Below are 26571 nucleotides of genomic sequence, written 5' to 3'. Positions count from 1 at the left end.
CGTCATCTTCTTCGTCGTCATCGTCTTCTTCTTCTTCTTCTTCTTCTTCTTCTTCTTCTTCTTCTTCTGTGTTTGCGGCGACCTTCGACTGCCACGCACACTCGTTTAAAACCATTGCCGGTTTTGACTTGTATGGCCATCCCCCCTCCCCCCCCCCCCCCCCCCCATCCCCCACCTCGCGATTTACAAAGTCATACTTCGATTCCGGGGACTGCATGCTGTTTTTTTCTCGTGTTTCCAAAACACGTGCATTAGATTGCCATTACTATTACGTTAAAAAAAATCTGCCCTTTCTTTCAAATGTTTAATTATGTCACAACCGTCAACAAAATCAGTCAATCAATCAGTCAATCAATCAATCAATCAGGGAGACAATAAACACGAAAAAAAGACAGGTATGAAGTAAAACACTTGCTACAACAGTGGCTCGTTTCTTTCGCTGAATGTTATAGTAATCGCCACAAGCTTTTGTTTGTCTTTCTTAAACATGTGAAGTATGGAAGTAAGCTAGCTAGCTATTTCTGGTGAGCTTACAACCATAAACAATCGTTAATGCACTGTGAATAATTCATTGGTGTGACGCATAAAGATGCGGCTAAATGTCATAACACACAAACACGCGCACAAGCACGACCGCACACACACACACACACACACACACGCACGCACACACCGTGCACACACAAACACACACACACATACACACACACGCACACACACACACACTGACACACACACACACGCACGCACACACACACCGTGCACACACAAACACACACACACATACACACACACACAATCACGCGCACGCACGTACGCACACGGAAGCACGCACGCACGCACCCATAAACATACATGCGCGCGTGCATGGGAGAGATAACGAGGGAGAGAGAGAAAAGAGAGAGAGAAAGAGAGAGAGAGAGAGAGAGAGAGAGAGAGAGAGAGAGAGAGGGGGGGAGACAGACAGATAGACAGACAGACAGACAGACAGAGTTTCTTCTTCTTTTTCTGCGTTCGATGTTCATGGCCGTAGCTGGGTGGCTGCCCTGAAGTCTGCATTTATTCTGCAATTGGGCAGTGGGTCCCAAGACATTGGTGCCCAGGAGAGGCCATTCGCGATTAGTGACAAATATCAGACTGGTGTCAGCTGGCCAGACAGTAGTGTTGGTCATCCTGACCTCAGGTCAAAATGAGTTCGGCTCATTCTATCCCTGACAGGATGCCTTGGTTTTCCTTGTCTGGCAAGGAAATCGATTTTTTTACATAATTATTTAGATCTTTTCGTAATGTGTAATGGATATAAGCAGATTCGCGATCGTCGATAATGATTTTTCATGGTGTTGTGTAATTTTTAAATTACAAAGGAATTGATATGTAAGACAGTTTCAAGCGAGCTATTTTTCGCGGCTGTATTTACTGTGCAAACAACTCTAAACTGGCAAAAGTGTCACGTGATAATCAACCGTTTGGTTTCGGCGCTCACTGGAGCAGACGATTTTTTTCTGTAGTGATGCAATCATATATTACGGTCTCCTTCCAGCAGCAGTCCCAAAATTTCGACTTGTTTTGACCTTAGAACGATGTCTTTATCATAACTGTGAAGAACAGAACGGAGATCACCGTCGAAGTCGGCCAATCTGCCATCATTTTCGTCTCGCGAACACTGCTCGCGAACAACATATGGGAGATAACTCTGTATTCTTGTTTTGATAAATTCGCGTAGGACTTTAGCGTCCGGTCAGAGAGATAACTGGCGATAGCCGTTGAGCGATGACTGATCAGACAGTAGTATGGGTGTGCTGTCTGCAGATGTGGGACGTAGGTACAGCACGCCGAACGGGTCGTGCAAACACAGGAATTAAGGTTAAAGACACAGTAAGCCTCCCGTAAACCATCACAGATACTGTCAGGTTTTTACACACAGTACAAACACCCTTTCATTTAAACACTCACCGGTTGAGAACATCCTAGGTGCCCTACGTAAAGAGCGAGCAATTTTCAAAGAATTTATTTTTGCGTGGTTTATCTTACCCCTGAGCCATCGTGAACCCGTGTGATCCAGTTTCCTTTTTTTCACAATTTAGTCGTCAGGTTGTGAATTCAATGCGACTCGCTGTAAGTTTATCTGCAATAGCATGTTATTGTGTACCTCTGAATCTAAAACGCAACAAACGGCTGCGAGTCACACGAACTAGAGCGGTGGCGGATGGACGTTCAAAGGAACTGGCGCTATGCAGAACCGTCGTCTGCTACGAGAAAGACGTTTGGCGTGACACGTTTCCAGGCTTTTCTTGTTTCAAACTTTCAAAACTTCGAATTGTACTGATCTTGTCTTGATGAAGAAAGATTTTTTTTTATGATTTCACAATGTTTGTGTAACAAGTTGTCAATTTATTATTTAGATTTTAAAAGTTAGGTCTAGCGCCAAAACGTGGCGTCGGATTGTGATACTGAACAATCCGGCTGGCCACGCAAAATTTAATTATTTGAACATTGCTCGCTCTTTACGTAGGACACCTAGGATGTTCTCAAGCGGTGCATGTTTAAACAAAAGGGTGCTTGTACTGTGTGTAAAAACCTGACAGTATCTGTGATGGTTTACGGGTTATTTAGGTGCATGTTCCGACCAGCCAATCAGCTGCCTCGGATTGTCCCGGTTTGCCAGTTGAATGTGCTCAAAGGTTTGCGGTTTCATTGGCCGACAGTGACCTACATTGCTCAAGTGAAGGATGGTGGTCTGGCTCCTCCTGTCCCGCATTGCATACCGCAGGGGCGGAGCAGTTAAGCCAAAGAGGGTGGGGGGTTACAACCTGGGGTCCAGGGGTATCGACCCCTGGTGGGGTACCGGGGCAACGCCCCGTTCGGGGGTCTTGGGGGCGAAGCCCCCCATGAAGCTGAAGAATGTTAGCTATTTTAGAAACAATTTGTGGCTTATCCTTGATTTTAAACATGAACAACTGGTGTCAGCAGCCACTCATTATTTCTTTTAAAGTTAGTATTAAATAATGGCAATTTATCTTCCATGATATCTGCTCCCGACATCATATAGTATGGTTAGAAGAAAGACATGTCGCATAGGATTGGCAGTTAAAACTGTACAAAAATGATACTGATTAAACAATTAACACTTCCCCCGGCTTTACAGACAGAAACAACAACAAAAGTCACAAACTTTTTTTTTTTTTTTTTTTTACAGCCGAGGGGGGGGGGGGGGGGGGGGGGGTAACCACCCCCTAATCCGCCCTTGTACCTCTCCTGGGCAGCAATGTCTTTGGAAGAAAAAGCTATGTTATTGCATCTATTGACCTATTTGGAGAAAAATAAAACATAATTCAAAGTTCTATCTTTATTTTTTTTTTCTGGAAGATGATTGTTTCCCAAACACTACATATCTAATCCCCAAAAGTTACTAAAAGCGTCCACCTTCAGGGCCGGACCAAGTTCGTTTGAGGGGGGGTGGGGGGTTCCAACTGAAGGCAGGGGTCCAGGGGCCGCCCAGGCCCCGGTGGGGTGCAGGGGCAACGCCCTGCTGGGGGGTCTGGGGGGCAAAGCCTCCCAGAAGCCGAGAAAATGTTGCATTTGTGAGGTCATTTTTTGGTCTTTCCTTGCAATTGGGAATCAAAATTACACATTTTCAACAGTAACAAAATACTTCATATAATAAGTCTGACAGTTTCTTTACTTTGAATATTACTATGATGATGGACTTATAACGGGGAGGGCAGGCCGCTGTCGACTTGATGTTGTTCATAATTTGAAATAGTTTGAGAAGACCAAATAAACTGAGGGAGTTGGAGGAAGAGCTTGAAAAGTCCACTTATTTTTCTCTCTGAGAGGTACATTGGATGGCCAGGGGGGGGGGGGGGTTCCGGAACCCCTGGAACCCCCCCCCCCCCCCCCAGATCCGGCCCTGACCTTCACCCATGATTTATTCAAATATCACTTTTTAGGAGAAAAATAACCACCACCATGCATTTTTTTTTCTGAGGATTTTATTTTTATTTTTTTATCAAGAACGTACTTTGTTTTGAAACAAAAATTTAAGGCTTGCCAAAGAAACAAATCTTAATTTTGGTGCCATTCAGTACGGCTGCATGTCATCCTGAACTCAGGTCAAAATGAGTTCCGCTCATTCTCTCCCTGACAGGATGCCTTGAGTTTCCTTGTCTGGCAAGGAAACCGATATTTTTTTTTATTTTTTATATTTTTTACATATTTAGAGCTTTTTGTAATGTATTATTGATATAAGCAGATTCGCGATCGTCGATAATGATTTTTCATGGTGTTTTGTAATTTTTAAATTACAAAGGAATTTATATATATGTAAGACAGTTTCAAGCGAGCTATTTTTCGCGGCTGTATTTTTACTGTGTAAACAACTCTAAATATGGCAAAAGTGTCACGTGATAATCAACCGTTTGGTTTCGGCGCTCACTGGAGCAGACGATTTTTTCTGTAACCAGTTGACAGTGATGAAACCATATATTACGGTTTCCTTCCGACAGCAGTCTCAACATTTCGACTTGTTTTGACCTTAGAACGATGTCTTTATCATAACTGTGAAAAACAGAACGGAGATCACTGTCGAAGTCGGCCAATCTGCAATCATTTTCGTCTCGCGACCACTGATCTCAAATTTAGATCAGTGCTCGCGAAAAACATATATGAGATAACTCTGTATTTTTGTTGTTGTTGATAGATTCACGTAGGACTCAGGGGCGGACGAGGGGGGGGGGGGGGGGGGGGGTTCTGGGGTTTCCGGAACCCCCCCCCCCAGCCAAATTATTTTTTAAAAAATTAGTGGGTTTTTTGGGTATTACTCAGTGACAAAATCTGCTGCCTGAAACTGGTAATGATCATCCTCAGAATGCACCAGATTGCACCATTTTGCATCCTTTTTTTCACAATTTTCCGAGGGGGCATGCCCCCGGACCCCCCTAGCAAGCTAGGTGCTTTGCGCCGTCAGCTCGGCGCTTCGCGCCTTCACACCCATATCTTCACAATATACTTTTGGAACCCCCCCCCCCCCCCATAAAATGAACTGATTCGCCCCTGGACTGTAGCGTCCGGTCAGAAAGACAATCAGAATGGACTGCATGTGTGTGGGCAACTGAGCTGGCTACGTGTTTTCGAGTGATATTTCCTTTTCTAAAACAAAGACGTGTGTGTTACAATGACATTTCCTTTTTGCATGCGTCATGTATCCTTTTCTTTTTTCGTTTTATTATTCTTACCGATATTTTTTTGAATGGATGTCGTGGAAAAAAGCACCAGCAACAAGTTTCGCATATAAGTTTTCCCACAATGTACATGACGTATGTCACTGACAGTGATTATCCGAGCGTCATCATAGTTACGATCCAATGAAACGAAACAAACGGGCAAAACTGACGTGCTGTTTGTTTTTTGTTGTTTCTTTCTCGAGAACCGAACCCAGGGGGTTATGCCCGTCGCGATATAACCTTGAACGGTTGAAAACGACGTTAAACACCAAATAAAGAAAGAAAGAAAGAAAGGGGGTTATGCAAGACCTTATTCTTCGTTCATGGGCTGGCCCGAACTTCCATGTTTTTTGTTTTTTTGGCACGAGTTGAGTTTTACGTGGATGACCGCTTTTACTCCGCAATTCAGGAAGCATACCGCGCCGATTCGGGGGAAGCATGCTGGCTATTTTCATGTTTCTATGACCCACCGAACTCTGACATAGATTACAGGATCTTTTCCGTGCGCACGTGGTCTTGTGCTTGCGTGTATACACACGAAAATGACCTAGGAGATCGGAAAAATCTCCACCCTTAATCCACCAGGTGGCCGCGGACGGGATTTGAACTCACCACCTTCCGATTTGGGGGGCCGATGTATTTTCCACTACGCCAATGCGCCCGTCCATGCAACACCGATGAAGCATCTATCTGATTCTCTGCGTGCTATCTAAAAACTATTCACATCCATAATGTAGAACTGAGGTTCCATAAAAATGAGAGTTTTTTTATCAGCCCGCTGTACCTTAAATGATGCTACTACTACTACTACCCGACTAGCTACTACTCCTACGGGTACTACTACCCGACTAGCTACTACTTTATTTATTTTATTTATATGGGAGATTTATATAACGCTTGACGTTCTCTAAGCGCTTTACATATTAATTTCTGCCGTGTGAGATGGAATTTTTTACACACTATATCACGCATTCACATCGGCCAGTAAATCTCAAGCCATTACGGCGAATATTTACTTTTCACGGCCTATTATTCCAAGTCACACGGGTATTTGGTGGACATTTTTCACACTTTAGTCAAGTTTTGACTAAATGTTTTAACGTAGAGGGGGGAATCGAGACGAGGGTTGTGGTGTATGTGTGTGTGTGTGTGTGTGTGTGTGTGTGTGTGTGTGTGTGTGTGTCTGTCTGTGTGTCTGTCTGTGTGTGTGTGTGTGTGTAGAGCGATTCAGACCAAACTACTGGACCGATCTTTATGAAATTTGACATGAGAGTTCCTGGGAATGATATCCCCGGACATTTTTTTCTTTTTTTCGATAAATACCTTTAATGACGTCATATCCGGCTTTTTGTAAAAGTTGAGGCGGCACTGTCACACCCTCATTTTTCAATTAAATTGATTGAATTTTGGCCCAGCAATCTGCGACGAAGGCCGGACTTCGGTATTGCATTTCAGCTTGGTGGCTTAAAAATTAATTAATGACTTTGGTCATTAAAAATCTGAAAATTGTAAAAAAAAAAAAATTGTTTTTAAAACGATCCAAATTTACGTTTATCTTATTCTTCATCATTTTCTGATTCCAAAAACATATAAATATGTTATATTCGGATTAAAAACAAGCTCTGAAAATTAAAAATATAAAAATTATTATTAAAATAAAATTTCCGAAATCGATTTAAAAACAATTTCATCTTATTCCTTGTGGTTTCCTGATTCCAAAAACATATAGATGTGATATGTTTGGATTAAAAACACGCTCAGAAAGTTAAAAAGAATAGAGATAAAGAAAAGCGTGCTATCCTTCTCAGCGCAACTACTACCCCGCTCTTCTTGTCAATGTCACTGCCTGTGCATCGAGCGGTGGACTGACGATGCTACGAGTATACGCTCTTGCTGTAAAAATGCAGTGAGTTCAGTTTCATTCTGTTAGTTCGACAGCTTGACTAAATGTTGTAATTTCGCCTTACGCGACTTGTTTATCTATGCCTTTACATTTTTGCCAGGAAAGACCCTTTTGTCAATCGTGGGATCTTTAACGTGCACACCCCAATGTAGTGTACTACAACTACTGAGTACTACCGCGGGCCACTACTACTACTACTACTCCTACTACTACCGCGGGCCACTCAGACTACTACCACTACTACCCGCAGGCCACCACTACGACTACTACTAAGTACTAAGCTACTCCGGTACTAAGCCAGAAACTTACATGAGACAAAATGATGACTAACTGCTTTTCTGACGGTACAAGTTACGTTTGTTCAGTTCGGAAGCTTGACTATCCTACATACGTGAGAAAGACTCTCGTGAGATAATAAGTCGTTCAAATTACACGTGTGTATATCATGTAAATGAGGTCGTGTCAAGCAAGTCTGGCAGGGACCTGTTTTTACATTCAGTCAAGTTTTGACTAAATGTTTTAACATAGAGGGGGGAATCGAGACGTGTGTGTCTGTCTGTCTGTCTATCTCTGTGTGTGTGTGTAGAGCGATTCAGACTAAACTACTGGGCCGATCTTTATTCAATTTTACATGAGAGTTCCTAGGTATGATATCCCCGGACGTTTTTTTCTTTTTTCGATAAATACCTTTGATGACGTCATATCCGGCTTTTTGTAAAAGTTGAGGCGGCACTGTCACACCCTCATTTTTCCATTAAATTGATTGAAATTTTGGCAAAGCAATCTTCGACGAAGCCCGGGGTTTGGTATTGCATTTCAGCTTGGTGGCTTAAAAACTAATGAGTGAGTTTGGTCATTAAAAATCGGAAACTTGTAATTAAAATCATTTTTTTTATTAAACGATCCAAAAACAATTTCATCTTATTCTTCGTCATTTTCTGATTCCAAAAACATATACATATGTTATATTTGGATTAAAAACAAGCTCTGAAAATTAAAAATATAAAAATTATGATCAAAATTAAATTTCCGAAATCGTTTTAAAAACTATTTCATCTTATTCCTTGTCGGTTCCTGATTCCAAAAACATATAGATATGATATGTTTGGATTAAAAACACGCTCAGAAAGTTAAAACGAAGAGAGGTACACTGAGAAAAGCACAGCGCAATCGCTACCGCGCCAAACCGGCTAGTCATTTTCACTGCCTTTTGCACTAGCGGCGGACTACGTTCAGTTTCATTCTGTGAGTTCAACAGCTTGACTAAATGTAGTAATTTCGCCTTACGCGACTTGTTTACACTGCATATGATACCAGAGTCACCGAGACAAACGTCATTATAGAAAAAATATTGCGCTCGCTAATTACCCTCGATGAATTTTTAGAACTAACACGTCACGCCACACGGCTTTCAGAGTGACATTTCTTTGCTTTGACGTAATAGATTGCATGAGGCTTTGGAAGAGATCGAGGTTCCAAAACAAGCCGCGTCTTCAATTTAGCTGTCGTTGCTTTTTCAAATAGTGAACAGCTCGCTTTCGCTCGCAGTCCAATAGGCCTGCTGTTTAAAAAAAAACCTCGTGTAAATCTGGTACGACACAGCAAGCCATGTAGTATTCTCTATTTACAGAGTGGGTTACATGAGTCGTATCATCAAGTTCGTATCAACTGATTGATAGTGAAAGACTACTGATTCGCTAACACCATTCTATTTCTTGCAACTGAATCAGTCAGGACTGACGTTTCACATCTTTTCAGATTCATTACTTGAACTGATTTCAACCTCACAGGACTAAGCCAGAATAAGTTTTTAATTTGTCGAGAGACTGAATGTGCCAGTGTGTCATGTGTGTTCACTGATGTGTGCCACGGTGTGTGTGTCGTGTCAGTGTGTCACTAGTGTATGTGCCTGTGTGTGTGTGTGTTTGTGCATGGTGTGTGTAGTGTGTGTGTGTGTGTGAGAGAGAGAGAGAGAGAGAGAGAGAGAGAGAGAAAGAGAGAGAGAGAGAGAATAATAGATCTACTAATACAGAATTTCAAGATAATAACAGAGAAAGAGGGAGGGAGGGAGGGGGCGGGGCAGAGCGAGTATGCCGCCTCAAAAAATAACTATAGCGAACGAGCGAGTCAATGACTTCTCCCCTTTGACTCACGCAAACACGGATGCATTCAAAAAGCTGTTTTGAGTTGCATGGGGATTGCAAAGAATTTCAGCGACGCGATTGGATCAGCTATGCCAGCGGTTTCTGGCAAAAGCTACTCTAGCAGCGATGACGAAACAGGCAAGATTGCCTGCAGGTGTTACATAATGCATGCTCCCCCTTGCAAAATAGTTCTTTACTGCGCGCAGAAATACTTTAAAATCAAACTGAACATGACATCATTTTAATTGCCCCTCCACACTTTAATCGTACGAATTTTTCAGTCAATGGCTTATATTTACAGCGAATAAACGTTGCTTTCGTTTGCAAACAGCCTACGAACATGCACTATTTTTCTTGGCTCAAGTATTTTTTCTATGGTTTGTACGGCGGTCGAACTGTCATGGCCGACTAAATATTGTTGTGGAATACCAAAACAAAAGTGCTGCTGTTTCGATTACTTGGCAAAAATTGTGCACAGCAGATCGAAAGCGGAAAAGCACTTTTTTCGCGAAGAATGACGACTGCGGTGTCACCTTTCACTCCGCCGATCGTTAAGAGGCTGCTTGCCTGGAAGAAAGGCGAGCATGATAAAGACGATAAATGGTCCGAGAAAGCTGTAAAAAGTCTCGTCAAAAAGCTAAAGAAGACGGGAGGATTGGACGAACTTACCAAGTCACTCTCTACTCAGGACCCGAACACAAAATGCATCACAATTCCCAGGTAGGTGGAACATATCGATTGCTGTCAGCAGGATTTCAGCGCATTTCTCTCTCTCCATCTCTCTCTCTTTCCTTCCTTCTCTAGTGGTCATAGCCTACTGCATTGCACATTAGTTGGGAAACAGTGATCAAAGTAACTTTAATCACAGGCTGTTTGCTGAGGCGTTCAGTCCTCAAATGCTATGAATTTTATTCATCCATAGATTATTCATTTTTTCTGAATGTTTTGTAGGTTAATATCATAATATCAATATCATGCTAACAGTGACATTAAACTTTATTCAAACTGCAGCTGTATTATCACTTTAAAAGCAAGATTCAAAGTATTGCAGATAAAAAGCACATATCATTTAAGTAGACTAGAAGATCCTTATCCAAAACATTCAGCTTGTGCTCCAACATTTACTGTCAAGTGACACTGACATCTGAACAACTTAGTAACTTCAGTAAGGAGTGCCACTGGCGCTTGACATGCACACATTTACACACTGACACTAGTAGTAGCAGTACAGTGTATCAAGCATTAACGACAGTTACACTGATCGTCATAAGTTTGGATGAAGGCTTCCTGGCAGTTGTGATCACAGACTAGTTTTATTACTAGTGTTGACCGGTGCAGTGAACGATACCTCCCCCTGTGGTGTGTTTCAGTCATTCACTGCTGGGATTCCTTGGAGTGAAACAGCCATAATTAATAATTAATACATAAATAGTATTAGTATGTATACACATAAACAGCAACTTTGTGAGTTTATTGGCAGTGTTGATCTCGGGCCTTGATTTTTGGTCATTGACGCATACTTTTTCAACCTGACGCTTTGTTATTACCCCTGTTCAACTGTCCTTCTTCTTCTTCTTCTTCGGCGTTCCAGGTTCAACTGTCCAATATTTTTGATATGTACTGATGTAGTACTAGGAGGCCTTCTGATAGAACAACTTTTATTTAGCCAGGACATTTGGAACGATACATATAATTGTCAATCAAGGTCAAACTGACCTATTGTCTTCCGAGTCTGGGAACGCCACTGTATTTGTATTATGTTCATGATTTGTGTAACTTACTAACTAGTGTAAAATGTGCAACTGGAGCAACATGTGAAAAATTGAACAAGCATTTTGCTTTGGGGACTGTTGCTTGGATTTAATTTCTTCAAAGTTCAACAAATTTGCCTCACCCCCCCCTCCCCCCCCAAACATACACTTTTCATGAATTTTATCACCTTTCACCCACTGTGGAACATTTTGACAATTGACGATGTACGGAAATAAGCTTAACTTCAGGGTTTAGCCTGGTAGAAAAAGACAATGGGACATTTGTCCCCCTCAACGAAATTCTGATGGGACATTACATAGCCGATGGAAAAACGCACAAAGCAGGCTAGGCGGTCCGAAAATGCTTTTGTTGAAAGATGCAAAATAGTGCTATTTGGTGCCATATATGATGATATGAGAATTTGCTTGTGTATCCGGTTAGTGTGTGTGTGTGTGTTTGTCTGTGTTTCGATCGATATCGCTTCTGTTGATAGTTTCTACAGAGGTAATCGCGCAAGCACAGATAGTTCGCAAGATTGGTTGAATACTAATGAATTACATTTTAAAAGCATCACAGCGCATTTCACAAACTCGCAAGTTGCTCGGCTTGGCGCAAGTTTTTGCTTAGGTCATTCCGAACATTGTACTCCCGTGAAAAGTGTGCATGTGGTGGCGCAGTGGTACGTAATCTCAGTGCGCCCTTTGACTCACTAAAGGGAATTCCAATGGGACATTTTGAGATGTTATGCGCCAATGGCGCAAGGCGCACTAGTAAATGAAACCCTGTAACTCTGTCACGATTTTCAAGTGATGTCGGTCATGTGGCGAATTTCAGCCCCAAACAGTTAGGCAAGCGATTCTAAGCGACAACACGCTGCTGACCAGCTTTGATTCACGATTGTGGCATACAACTAACTTTGATGTGTATGTTATGCAGTGTGTGTTCGATACCCATGAGAAGACATCTATTCTGCCAGAGTCACGGCAAACTTTTCGACATTTTGAAATAAGTTTTGGCGTGTTACAACTGATGATTGCCTCGCATCACTCGTGAAACGCTCTGGTAACAAAGTAATCAGAGTTTCTCATTTTTCAGCAGAAAATCCTTGCTCTCCACCGTAAGATGAAACTTTAAAGAAGTTAGCCTGACAAATCATTGCATGTGACGTCTATGATTGTGAAAGCTGTATAGTGTATAGTGTTTACATGTATCTATTGATGGTTTACTTTTTGAGTCACTTGAGAAAAAGTGACTCTATGTAATCGGTCAGTGTTAGTCTGTCCGGCCGGCCGTCCGGCCGGCCGTCCGGCCGGCCGTCCGTAGACACCACCTTAACGTTGGACTTTTCTCGGAAACTATCAAAGCGATCGGGCTCATATTTTGTTTAGTCGTGACCTCCAATGACCTCTACACTTTAACGATGGTTTCGTTGACCTTTGACCTTTTTCAAGGTCACAGGTCAGCGTCAAAGGAAAAATTAGACATTTTATATCTTTGACAAAGTTTATCGGATGTGATTGAAACTTTGTAGGATTATTCTTTACATCAAAGTATTTACATCTGTAGCCTTTTACGAACGTTATCAGAAAAACAAGGGAGATAACTAGCCTTTTCTGTTCGGCAACACACAACTTAACGTTGGGCTTTTCTCGGAAACTATAAAAGTGACCGGGCTCAAATTTTATGTGAACGTGACTCATTGTGTTGTGAATAGCAATTTCTTCCTGTCCATCTGATGCCTCATATAATATTCAGAACTGCGAAAGTGACTCGATCGAGCGTTTGCTCTTCTTGTTAATTATGGTTCAGATGGTAAGAAAGTCTGATTTATTATATAAAAAAAAAATTGTAGGGTTACGTTTACCCGACCTTTCCTATGTTTTCCTGCCCACTATTATCCGTTACCAAAGAAGAAAAAATTAGACTGTAAAAGTGTATTTGTTACGGGGAAAACCTAGATGCACGTGTACACACTATGGAGACAGAATTTACTGGCCGCATTGTTTGAAACTGAATATTCTTGAGTGCTTTAAAAAAACAAAATGAGAGGTACAAATTGACCATCCTGCCTACAGGTAACCGGCTTAACATTATCACTTTTTTTTTGTGCCTGATGTAAAGGTGTGTAATGTGTTCAAATTAGCCTCCCTTCTTCATTACATCACCCTTCCCCCCCCCCCCCTCCTGCCCCCGCCCCCCCCCCCCCCCTTCAACTCTTGACACCTTTTTAAGACAAACACACACATCAATCCCCATCCTCTCTTGTTTGCCCTTCCTACTACCTAGTCATTTACTTCTAAAAAGGCGAGCAGACGTCATCAGCTAATGTGAATTAGGATATTTTATCCATTCTTGTTCTTGTGTTACTGATAAGGCCAACAACAAAAAAAATAGGTGTGGTTACGGTAACATAGCCAAAACAAGTCGCGTAAGGCGAAAATACAACATTTAGTCAAGTAGCTGTCGAACTCACAGAATGAAACTGAACGCAATGCCATTTTTCAGCAAGATCGTAGCATCGTCAGTCCACCGCTCATGGCAAAGGCAGTGAAATTGACAAGAAGAGCGGGGTAGTAGTTGCGCTAAGAAGGATAGCACGCTTTTCTGTACCTCTCTTTGTTTTAACTTTCTGAGCGTGTTTTTAATCCAAACATATCATATCTATATGTTTTTGGAATCAGGAACCGACAAGGAATAAGATGAACGTGTTTTTAAATTGATTTCGACAATTTAATTTTGATAATAATTTTTATATATTTAATTTTCAGAGCTTATTTTTAATCCAAATATAACATATTTATATGTTTTTGGAATCAGAAAATGATGGAGAATAAGATGAACGTAAATTTGGATCGTTTTATAAATTTTAATTTTTTTTACAATTTTCAGATTTTTAATGACCAAAGTCATAAATTAATTTTTAAGCCACCAAGCTGAAATGCAATACCGAAGTACCAGCTGGGTGAGACTGCTCACTTTGATGTCAATTATGGGAAGATGTCACTATAAGTAATTAATTGATGGGGCTTCACTTTTGATATGGGTGTGTAGTGTTGGGGGTGGGGCTGGTAAGTTGGTTCAATGACGTTTCCGCTGATCACCATTTTCTGTACCAGCTGGGTACTGAGAGAGTGAAACTGATCAAGGTATTGCTCATTTGCTGTCTGTGAGAATGTCTGCTTAGTCCAATGTCGATAATACTTAGATGTAATTGTAATTAGTTGTTGGCATTTCATTCTTGATGGGGGGTGTGGGGTTAAGAGCTTTAAGGCACTCTTTTTCTGCTCTCCTCATCTCAGATCTGGCCATGCTTTAACATGGGATAAGACCACCCCTCAGCTTGGACACATACCAAAAATCAACACCTTGACTGATAACTGTGTGAGTTGTCAGTTGTATTTTTTTTATGAATTAATTTATTTTCTGGCTTTTGTGACATTAATTTATCAAACAAACTCCCAACTGTGTGCGCATGGAGCACCCAGGCTGTTCATTTTTGGTATGTGACCCAACGGGGGGGTGGTCATTTAGTATACTATCCCAAATCCTGGCGAGATCTGAGATCGTGAGGCAAACTTTTACCTTGTAATGACTGTAAAAAGGCGGGCGGGGATGTAGCTCAGTCGGTAGCGCGCTGGATTTGTATCCAGTTGGCCGCTGTCAGCGTGATCGAGTTCGTCCCCACGTTCGGCGAGAGATTTATTTCTCAGAGTCAACTTTGTGTGCAGACTCTCCTCGGTGTCCGAACACCCCCCGTGTGTACACGCAAGCACAAGACCAAGTGCGCACGAAAAAGATCCTGTAATCCATGTCAGAGTTCGGTGGGTTATAGAAACACGAAAATACCCAGCATGCTCCCCCGAAAGCGGCGTATGGCTGCCTATATGGCGGGGTAAAAACGGTCATACACGTAAAAGCCGTGGGAGTTTCAGCCCATGAACGAACAAACAAACAAAAAGACTGTAAAAAGGAATTGAGGAGAGCATTCATGAAGTTCTTGAACTTTCCTTATCTCAAGAATGTTTGAAATTCATGAAGCTGCTGTCACGAATAGTTGATGAAGGTCCATTTAATGATCATGAATGTTTCATGAACTTTCATGAATTTTTATTCATGTAGTTTTAAGAATAATTCAGGTGTAGTTGATGAAATATTCATAACCATTTTGCCAGGGAATAATGCTCGTTCGTTGCAACATTTTACACACTTTGACATTTCTCGGTAAGCAGTCTGCTGTAATTAATGCAAGTAACAGGATTGCCTGCACTCCGTAACCTGATTTCCTGGAGCCAGAGATTTTAACTGGGTATTGATTTTTGGTGTGAGTCAGTCCATCTACATTAAAATGTCATGTCTGACATTTGTAAATGTTGTTACTTTGCGTTTAGTGTTGAATTCAGTGGGCGCGTACGTGCAGTGGAACCTCCCCTTTAAGATCTCAACAAATCTGAGAAAAACAGGTCTTAAAAAAAAAGAGTCTTATAATGGGGGTAAGTTTACAGAGGTTATGAACAGAAAGGCTAAGCAAACAGGGTCTTATAATGGAGCAAGTCTTAAATTAAAAAAGAAAAACTGACAAAAGGAAGGTTTTAAAATGGGAGAAGTTTTAAATTCATCGGGAAGTTAAACAGGGAATTTCACTGTGTAATATGTGTATGACATGAATGCTTGGATGCAAGGACACACATTCTGACAGGAAGACAGACAAGATGGATAAGGCCACACACATGCTCCCTCTCTCTCTCTCTCTCTCTCTCTCTCTCTCTCTCTCTCTCTCTCTCTCTCTCTCTCTCTCTCTCTCTCTCTCTCTCTCTCTCTCTCTCTCTCTCTCTCTCTCTCTCTCTCTCTCTCTCTCTCTCTCTCTCTCTCTTCAACACACACACACACACACACACACACACACAAACATTTTCATTTCATTTTCATTTTCATGACTTTATTGTCCCATCGCTGGGAAATTCGGGTCGCTTCCTCCCAGTGGAAAGCTAGCAGCAACGGAGTCGCGCTACCCAGGTGTCTGCGTGTTTAGGTGTATTCAGCCACCTGCACTTATGGCAGAATGACCAAGGTCTTTTACGTGCCATTGTGATGACACGGGGGTGGGACATGGCTTCCGTCTCTGGGTCTGCACATAAAGTTGACCCGTGTCCGTCCCGGCCCGAATTCGAACCTGCGACCTTCCGATCACAAGTCCAGTGCTCTACCAACATGAAGATAAGCTTGTATACACTCACAAAGAGAAAGAGGTACAGAGAGTCCCTCACACACAACACATACACACACACACACACACACACACACAGTACGCACACACACACACACACACACACACAGAGTACACACACACACACACACCTATTACACAGACCTCAAAAGTACATATATGTATTGCACAGTTCTCCACAAAGCAGACAGTATTTTCCCAGTCCTTCTGACCTACTCTTCTTACAGTTAATCGGGGTAGCAGCTTGCGTTTATTGCTAAATTCTGTTGGGCAAATTTGATTCATCACATTGCAATTTGTCAGATCTTGGAATAAATTTGCTCTCGAATTTCAAGCTCTCAAGTTTTGTAAATAGCACTAGCAGGTGGCACCTGCAGTCTTTTTACATTTAGTCAAGTTTTGATTAAATGTTTTAACGTAGAGGGGGAATCGAGACGAGGGTCGTGGTGTATGTGTGTGTGTGTGTGTGTCTGTCTGTCTGTGCGTGTGTGTGTGTAGAGCGATTCAGACCAAACTACTGGACCGATCTTTATGAAATTTTACACGAGAGTTCCTGGAAATGATATCCCGGGACGTTTTTTTCTTCTTTTCGATAAATACATTTGATGACGTCATATCCGGCTTTTTGTAAAAGTTGAGGCGGCACTGTCACGCCCTCATTTTTCAATCAAATTGATTGAAATTTTGGCTAAGCAATCTTCGACGAAGGACGGACTTCGGTATTGCATTTCAGCTTGGTGGCTTAAAATTTAATTAATGACTTTGGTCATTAAAAATCTGAAAATTGTAAAAAGAAATAATTTTTTTTAAAACGATCCAAATTTACGTTCATCTTATTCTTCATCATTTTCTGATTCCAAAAACATATAAATATGTTATATTCGGATTAAAAACAAGCTCTGAAAATTAAAAATATAAAAATAATTATTAAAATAAAATTTCCGAAATCGATTTAAAAACAATTTCATCTTATTCCTTGTGGGTTCCTGATTCCAAAAACATATAGATGTGATATGTTTGGATTAAAAACACGCTCAGAAAGTTAAAAAGAATAGAGATAAAGAAAAGCGTGCTATCCTTCTCAGCGCAACTACTACCCCGCTCTTCTTGTCAATTTCACTGCCTTTGCATCGAGCGGTGGACTGACGATGCTACGAGTATACGCTCTTGCTGTAAAAATGCAGCGAGTTCAGTTTCATTCTGTTAGTTCGACAGCTTGACTAAATGTTGTAATTTCGCCTTACGCGACTTGTTTTTTTTTAACATGAAAAGAAAGGGAGTAAGTGTGACACAGGTGGTTTTCAGATGAAAGAATCTGGGTGTTTGATAGTCTATCATCACGCTATCTTTTTGTTTTAACGTGTTTTGACGTGTTTTGACTTATTGCTCATTTGTGACGGAAGTGTGCATGTGTGTGTCTGTTTTGTCTTGTGAGTTGTGTTTCTTTGTCGCCTTGGTATACTGATATATAGTTCAGGATGTTTTCTTGATTACGATACATGTGTGATAACAGACCTCCACCCCTGTCTGTCTATGTCTATTCTACAGTATTTTATTTGTTGTCCACTCATTTTAACACACACACACACACACACACACACACACACACACACACACCCTTCTCCATCTCATATATCCTTTTGATATTTGATTTAGGACTGTCGATTGCTACCCCCCCCCCCCCCCCCCCCCCCCGACACCATCATCCAAGCGGCGGACTACGGTCATTGTGAAAAAAATGCAGTGCGTTCAGTTTCATTCTGTGAGTTCCACAGCTTGACTATGTAGTAATTTCGCCTTACGCGACTTGTTTTTTTCTCTGTGTGTGTTCACTGAATTTGATGTAGTAATTAGTAATATCACACTGACAGATTTATGCGAGCCTGCACACATGGACACACATTCGCATACTCTGTCTGTCTGTCACTCTTTCTGTCTGTTTCTCTCCATCTCTCTCCCTTTGGCATTTTCTCAAACATTCGCATACTCTGTCTGTCAGGCTGTCACTCTCACTGTTTGTTTCTCTCCATCTTTCTCTCCCTTTCGCATTTTTCTCAAACAATCCATAAATAAACAGAAAAAGAGACAGCATTTACAGTACAGTGCACACACTCTCTCTTCTGCAACGCGCAACAAGAAAAAGCAACACACACACGACGACAACCACCTCAACAGCGCAACAACACCGCCAACGCACCAGCGCTGCGACTTGCCTCGTCTGCCATTCGCTGGCACAGTGCCCGGGGAAATCTAGGTCAGTCTGTCTGGGTCAGAGGTCACGTGGGGGCTAGCGAGAGCCGAGGACACAGACAAGAAACACGCACAAGGACACACACGTTGCGTCTGCGTCTACTGCTGCTGCCGTGTCGCTGCCGTGCTGTGGCTGTAGTGTATAGAATTGTTATTGGTACACTGGTACCATCGGTGTTTTGAGTCGTCTGCGAGAACCTCACCCCCCCCCCCCCCCCATCCCCACATTCCCCATTATCATCGTTGTTGTGAGTGGTCTGCGACTGAGACTCGATGTCTTACCTCCCTTTGAAGTGTTCCACTCCAGTCACTTTATCTGTCTGCGAGGGTGTGTTACGTTTGATAGATTGGAGAAGAGAGGAAAGGGAGGGGGGGGGGGGGTAATTAATCGCGTACATTGATCACTCTGTTATCTATGATCCTCCCGTAACCCCCTCCCCCTCCCCGCCCGTTATTGCACTCCGCCCCCTGCTGAGGCCGTCGGACCACACCCCCCCCCCTCCCTACCCCTCGACCTCGCTCCCTTTCTCTCGGCAGTTTCCTGCTTATGAATGCATCATTGACTGCGATCACCTCGCTTTGATCTCTGTCGATTGCACCCCCCCCCCCCCCCCTTACCCTCCCACCCTTCCTCCACACCTTCCAGCATCATCCTATCAGCGTTCTTGCCGCATCTTATGACGGCTTACTAGTGCCAAAACCTAGGGTTACCATTTTCACGTGAAAATGAGTAATTAACAGTGTTAATTACTAATTTTCATTTTTGCCTCGTTTTCGGTCACAGTAGTCAGACTTGAAGAGTCCGCACTGAGAGGCTTCAACGTCCAGCAAACATCACTCTCACACTATTTCTGAAATATCTTTTAATAGAAGGCCTTATCGAGCAAGTTATTCGACGGGAAGATGCATGTCACAGTTTTCTGCAATAGCGCTTTCCTTAACGTTGTTTTGGGTATCTTACAAAAGAATAATCGACCCCGAAAACTTTCGAATCGAAGCTGTTCGAAGCAGACGGACTTTTGATCGGCTGTGGTCTCACACTTTCACAGATATCTTTCCATATAATTCCCTTTTCGACAAGTTGAAAATTACTAATTTTTAGTTTTGGCGCTAGTAAGCCGTCAGGAAGCGAGCCAAAACTGAAAATTAGACATTAACACTTGAAAATTAGTTATTAACACGTGGAAATTAGTAATTTACTAATTTTCACGTTATAATTGTAGTTTTCTCGTGAAAATCAGTAACTTTCACAGGTTAATTACTTATTTTTAGTTTTGGCGCTAGTAAGCCGTCATAGCATCTCCCTTCAATGCTCTCCCGATTCTAATTATAGGCCTTGGTTAATGTGCCAATGTTTTCTGTTCGTTCTGCCGCGCTAGTTTTTGAGGATATCGTGTTACTTGTTTTGAACGATGCAAATTCATACTGAAAGTAGACACGTTTGTTTGACGCTATGGGGGTTTTGCGTGGGTCTGCCGTGTCCAAGTCTCTTTGTCTGTCTTCCTCCCTCTCTCTCTCTCTCTCTCTCTCTCTCTCTCTCTCTCTCTCTCTCTCTCACTCTCTCACTCTCTCTCTCTCCCTCCTCACACCACACACACACACACACAGACACACTGGCAAACACCCACAGACGCACACATGTTTGTGAGAGCCATCTTTTTATGGTCTCTTTTGTCAGGACGAACGCCGTTTTGTGTCCCTGTCAGTCTGTTAATGCGCACGCTTGTCTGCGTGCATAGATTTCGCTTCCGTGGGGAGAAAGTCCCCCCCCCCCCCCTCCCTCTCTCTCTCTCTCTCTCTCTGTCTGTCTGCCTGTCTGTCTGTCTGTGTCTCTGTCTGTCTTTCTCTCTTTCTGTCTGTGTGTGTGTGTGTCTCTCTCTCTCTCTTTCTCTGTCTGTCTGTCTCTCTCTCTCTCTCTCTCTCTCTCTCTCTCTCTCTCTCTCTCTCTCTCTCTGCTCTGCTCTGCTCTCTCTGCTCTCTCTGCTCTCTTTATATCTGTAAATGCGTTTGTGTGTCTGTGTGTCCCAATCAGTGAAAAAAACTGTTCACACTCTGTATTCTTGTATTTGTATCTGGGTCAGTTTGCTTGCGTCTGTGTGTGTGTGTGTGTGTGTGTGTGTGTGTGTGTGTGTGTGTGTGTTCTTGGGAAAAAAAGGAAAAATAAAGGTTTGAGCTGTTTCTTTGCCCACGTCATCTTGACTCTTGTTTCAGTCTGTTAACATCGGAACCCCCTGTTTAAGACCTCCCAAAATCTGAGAAAGCCGGTCTTAGAAAGCCGGTCTTAGAAAGCAGGTCTTAGAAAGCCGGTCTTAGAAAGCAGGTCTTAGAAGTGCTACACATGAAACTGGACGAACACAGGATCTTAAATCGGGGGTGGCGGGTGATGCTTTAAAAAGGGGAATCCATGGTGTTTGGTGTTGTCTGTTAGAATGTGATGATATTTGGACAATTCTAGTCTGATAGTTGTTCGTCATGCAGCAAGCATGCTTGATTCTTTTGATGTACAGACACTGAGACAGTGGACCCCCCCCCCTCCCCCTTCCCATTAAGACTCCCCCTTTTCTCAGATGTTCCGTTCATAACCTCTATAAATTTACCTCCATTTTAAGACTCTTTTCTTTTTCAGCACTGATTGGGCAAGTCTTAAATCGGGGAGTCTCAAAGGTGGGGGGGGGGGGGGGGGGAAAGATGATGCGTCTACTGTATTGTCCGTTGTCTGTTTTCTCCAGTCTCTCTTTGTATGATAATTGACAGAACTATTCTTGTCTGGTGGTCTTTCGCAACAACCGTGCTGGGCTAAGTGCAAGCATGCGTGCCTTAGTCTCAGTATTCCATTGGTGCACTTAGTGTACGCCTTAAATTGTACTCGTGTATATTCTTCACTTTGTGTACACGCACTCGGTGGTACGTCTACTCAATCAATCAATCAATCAATATGAAGCTTATATGGCGCGTATTCCGTGGGTACAGTTCTAAGCGCTTGTCGAAGAGTTGTCAACACAGGACTAACAAAGAAACTAACATCTTCAGACGGACACGAACCCTATCACACACTAGCAAACCCTGGTAAACATACAACAAACAACTGTCTGCCGTGTGTCTCTTTGTCTGTCTCTCTCTCTCTCTCTCTCTCTCTCTCTCTCTCTCTCTCTCTCTCTCTCTCTCTCTCTCTCTCTCTCACTCTCACTCTCTCTCTCTCTCTCTCTCTCTCTCTCTCTCTCTCTCTCTCTCTCTCTCTCTCTCTCTCTCTCTCTCGTAGGCACACGTCTACTGTCTTTTTGTGGTGGAAAGTTCCAGTTCTAGTTGAGTGTGTCTAGAGTGGCACAGCATTTAAAGGCACACTCTGTGTGGTGCAAAGTTCCAGCTCTAGTTGAGTGTGTCTAGAGTGGCACAGCATTTAAAGGCACACTCTTTGTGGTGCAAAGTTCCAGCTCTAGTTGAGTGTGTCTAGAGTGGCACAGCATTTAAAGGCACACTCTTTGTGGTGCAAAGTTCCAGCTCTAGTTGAGTGTGTCTAGAGTGGCACAGCATTTAAAGGCACACCCTTTGTGGTGCAAAGTTCCAGTTCTAGTTGAATGTGTCTAGAGTGGCAGAGCATTTAAAGGCACACTCTTTGTGGTGCAAAGTTCCAGCTCTAGTTGAGTGTGTCTAGAGTGGCACAGCATTTAAAGGCACACTCTTTGTGGTGCAAAGTTCCAGTTCTAGTTGAGTGTGTCTAGAGTGGCACAGCATTTAAAGGCACACTCTTTGTGGTGCAAAGTTCCAGCTCTAGTTGAGTGTGTCTAGAGTGGCACACCTAGCTGGCTCAGATTGACCTGGAACAAGACCAGCCCTCCGCTTGGATACATACCAGTACAGTGGAACCTCCCTTTTAAGACCTTCACAAATCTGAGAGAATTAGCAGGTCTTAACAAGTCGCGTAAGGCGAAATTACTACATTTAGTCAAGCTGTGGAACTCACAGAATGAAACTGAACGTAGTCCGCCGCTAGTGCAAAAGGCAGTGAAAGTGACGAGCCTGTTTGGCGCGGTAGCGATTGCGCTGTGCTTCATAGCACGCTTTACTGTACCTCTCTTTGTTTTAACTTTCTGAGCGTGTTTTTAATCCAAACATATCATATCTATATGTTTTTGGAATCAGGAACCGACAAGGAATAAGATGAAATAGTTTTTAAAACGATTTCGGAAATTTTATTTTGATCATAATTTTTATATTTTTAATTTTCAGAGCTTGTTTTTAATCCAAATAAAACATATGTATATGTTTTTGGAATCAGAAAATGACGAAGAATAAGATGAAATTGTTTTTGGATCGTTTAATAGAATTTTTTTTTTAATTACAAGTTTCCGATTTTTAATGACCAAACTCACTCATTAGTTTTTAAGCCACCAAGCTGAAATGCAATACCAAACCCCGGCCTTCGTCGAAGATTACTTTGCCAAAATTTCAATGAATTTAATTGAAAAATGAGGGTGTGACAGTGCCGCCTCAACTTTTACAAAAAGTCGGATATGACGTCATCAAAAGTATTTATCGAAAAAATGAAAAACAAGTCCAGGGATATCATACCCAGGAACTCTCATGTCAAATTTCATAAAGATCGGCCCAGTAGTTTAGTCTGAATCGCTCTACACAGACAGACAGACAGACACACACACACACACACACACACACACACACACACACACACACACACACACACACACACACACACACACACATACATATATACACCACGACCCTCGTCTCGATTCCTCCCTCTATGTTAAAACATTTAGTCAAAACTTGACTAAATGTAAAAAGGAGGGAGTCTGAAAATGGGGTAAACCGAAAGTCTGAGAAAACAGAGTTTGAAAAGGGAGGGAGTCTTGAATTGGTGGGTCTTTAAAGGGTGTTCCACGGTATGAAATAGGATGTTCACAGTTTTTGTGCCTCTTAGTTTCGCCATTCTTAAAGGCACAGTCTTTCCCGGTTGAAACAGTTCGGCTTTACCGCAACACGGTGGCCTAGTGGTAAGGCGTCCGCCCAGTGAGTGGAAGGTCGTGGGTTCATACCTAAGACTTTAAAATTGGCAATCTAGTGGCTGCTCCGCCTGGCGTGTGGCATTATGGGGTTAGTGCTAGGACTGGTTGGTCCGGTGTCAGAATAATGTGACTGGGTGAGACATGAAGCCTGTTCTGCTACTTCTGTCTTGTGTGTGGCGCACGTTAAATGTCAAAGCACCACCGCCCTGATATGGCCCTTCGTGATGGACTGGGCGTTAAACAAACAAACAAACAAACAAACTGTTGGGCTTACCATCTGAGATCTGGCCTGGCTTTCACATGGGATAATTAAAGACTATCCATCCACTTCGACACATACTAGAAATCAACTGCCCCATGTTGTCAGTTCAGAGTGAGAATGTTTGGAAGAATTGATTTCACATATTACCATCAGGGATGGCAAAATCTCAACATTTTAACTCGCCAGTCGGGCGTGTAACTTCAAGAAAGTCACTAGCCCGGCAGAAATTTCGCTGGCCCGGTACATACCACAATTGATTTGCAGAGTTTATATGGCTTTCAAACTCGATATTACAACCAAACAGGGCGCATTTTACCTGAATTTTCATTGGCCAGCCGGGCGAGTTGCCAGGCGGTTTCTACTAGCCCGGCAGATATTTTACTCGCCCCTGGCGACCGGGCGGACGATTTGACCATCCCTGACCATTCAGTAGTGTCTGTTAATAAATTAATTAATCACAAAAAAGAATAGCAAAACAGACTGCAGGTGAGAAGAACAATCGTGTTCATCTTATCATTGTTATTGTTATCTTGTTCATCACACAAACATCTCTACCGGCACGGTTGGCCTAGTGGTAAGGCGTCCGCCCCGTGATCGGGAGGTCGTGGGTTATTAAAATTGGCAATCTAGTGGCTGCTCCGCCTGGCGTCTGGCATTATGGGGTTAGTGCTAGGACTGGTTGGTCCGGTGTCAGAATAATGTGACTGGGTGAGACATGAAGCCTGTGCTGCGACTTCTGTCTTGTGTGTGGCGCACATTATATGTCAAAGCAGCACCGCCCTGATATGGCCCTTCGTGGTCGGCTGGGCGTTAAGCAAACAAACAAACAAACAAAAAAACAAACAAACCTGCACAGGGAGCAGCCTGGTGTTTGAATGTTGGTATGTGTCCAGACGGGCGCTGTGGCGGGGTGGTAAGACGTCGGCCTCTTATTCGGAAGGTCGACTCGAGGGTTCGAATCCCGGCCGCGGCCGCCTGGTGGGTTAACTTGTGGAGATTTTTCCGATCTCCCATGTCAACTTAATATGTGCAGACCTGCTAGTGGCTTATCCCCCTTCGTGTGTACACGCAAGCACATTACCAAGTGCGCACGGAAAAGATCCTGTAATCCATGTCAGAGTTCGGTGGGTTATAGAAACACAAAAATACCCAGCATGCTTCCTCCGAAAGCGGCGTATGGCTGCCTAAATGTCGGGGTAAAAACGGTCATACACGTAAAATTCCACTCGTGCAAAAACACGAGTTTACGAGGGAGTCTGAGCCCATGAACGAAGAAGAAGAAGGTATGTGTCCAAAGTGATGATCTTCATTATTCCAGGTGAAAGCCTAGGATAGTGAGCAGAATTGTTTTGACGCGAATGACTGTGCCTTTAAGTTTCTGTGCTTGCCATGTTATTTCTGGTTTCACACAAAAAACTGCCAGTCCACCACAAAATCAAATTATACCCAACCTAACCAAGTTAAATGTTCAATGCATGTACAAGTCTTCCACAATCGCTTTTTTTGTTAAGTCTATGTGCTTGTGCTTGTTACATTTAGTCAAGTTTTGACTAAATGTTTTAACATAGAGGGGGAATTGAGACGAGGGTCGTGGTGTGTGTGTGTGTGTGTGTGTGTGTGTGTGTGTGTGTGTGTGTGTGTGTAGAGCGATTCAGACCAAACTACTGGACCGATCTTTATGAAATTTTACATGAGAGTTCCTGGGAATGATATCCCCGGACGTTTTTTTCTTTTTATCGATAAATACCTTTGATGACGTCATATCCGGCTTTTTGTAAAAGTTGAGGCGGCACTGTCACACCCTCATTTTTCAATCAAATTGATTGAAATTTTGGCCAAGCAATCTTCGACGAAGGCCGGACTTCGGTATTGCATTTCAGCTTGGTGGATTACAAATTAATGAATGACTTTGGTCATTAAACATCTGAAAATTAACCGGCATGGTTGGCCAAGTGGTAAGGCGTCCGCCCCGTGATCGGGAGGTCGTGGGTTCGAACCCCGGCCGGGTCATACATAAGACTTTAAAATTGGCAATCTAGTGGCTGCTCCGCCTGGCGTGTGGCATTATGGGGTTAGTGCTAGGACTGGTTGGTCCGGTGTCAGAATAATGTGACTGGGTGAGACATGAAGCCTGTGCTGCGACTTCTGTCTTGTGTGTGGCGCACGTTAAATGTCAAAGCAGCACCGCCCTGATATGGCTCTTCGTGGTCGGCTGGGCGTTAAGCAAACAAACAAACAAAAATCTGAAAATTGTAAAAAAAAAAATTTTTTTGAAGACGATCCAAATTTACGTTCATCTTATTCTTCATCATTTTCTGATTCCAAAAACATATAAATATGTTATATTTGGATTAAAAACAAGCTCTGAAAATTAAAAATATAAAAATTATGATCAAAATTAAATGCTCCAAATCAATTTAAAAACACTTTCATCTTATCCCCGAGTACGCTAGTACAAGGGCTCAGCAGACTTTAATTGTGTGTCTGTGTGTCTGTGTGTGTCTGTCTCCACTTAACAGCTTATTGCTGGGAAACTACTGGGCGCAGTTCGTTCAAAAGTTGATACACTAACTTGATAATAGGTCCGATTGATCGTATTAAAACTTCAGAATGTTACCTGGGACCTAAATGCGAAATAAACCACAAAAAACCGACTTGGCGGTGGGAGGAATTCGCGGAGCCACAGCCAGCCAGGCAGTCTGATAGAACAGCCGAACTCGTCACACATTGACGAGAAATATAGCGTCATAAAAAGATTACGTCACGGTCAAAAGTCTTTGACGTCTTTTT

General features: G+C 42.6%; 1 protein-coding gene across 2 annotated transcripts in view; it reads left to right on the top strand.

Annotated features, from left to right (window-relative positions):
• The first annotated feature begins 9659 nt into the window (after nucleotides 1–9659).
• LOC138951495 (mothers against decapentaplegic homolog 3-like) overlaps nucleotides 9660–26571 on the top strand; it is a 52731-nt gene continuing 35819 nt past the window's right edge. For both annotated transcript variants that reach the window (XM_070323100.1, XM_070323099.1), the window contains exon 1: nucleotides 9660–9989. In XM_070323100.1, coding sequence (XP_070179201.1) covers nucleotides 9784–9989 — 206 coding nt within the window. In that variant the 5' untranslated portion in view covers nucleotides 9660–9783. The remainder of the gene's footprint in view (nucleotides 9990–26571) is intronic.

Source organism: Littorina saxatilis, linkage group LG16 (assembly GCF_037325665.1).
Source record: "Littorina saxatilis isolate snail1 linkage group LG16, US_GU_Lsax_2.0, whole genome shotgun sequence".
NCBI lineage: Eukaryota > Metazoa > Mollusca > Gastropoda > Littorinimorpha > Littorinidae > Littorina > Littorina saxatilis.
The sequence above is the reverse complement of the archived record's forward strand: the minus strand, read 5'-3'. Positions and strand labels throughout refer to the sequence as shown.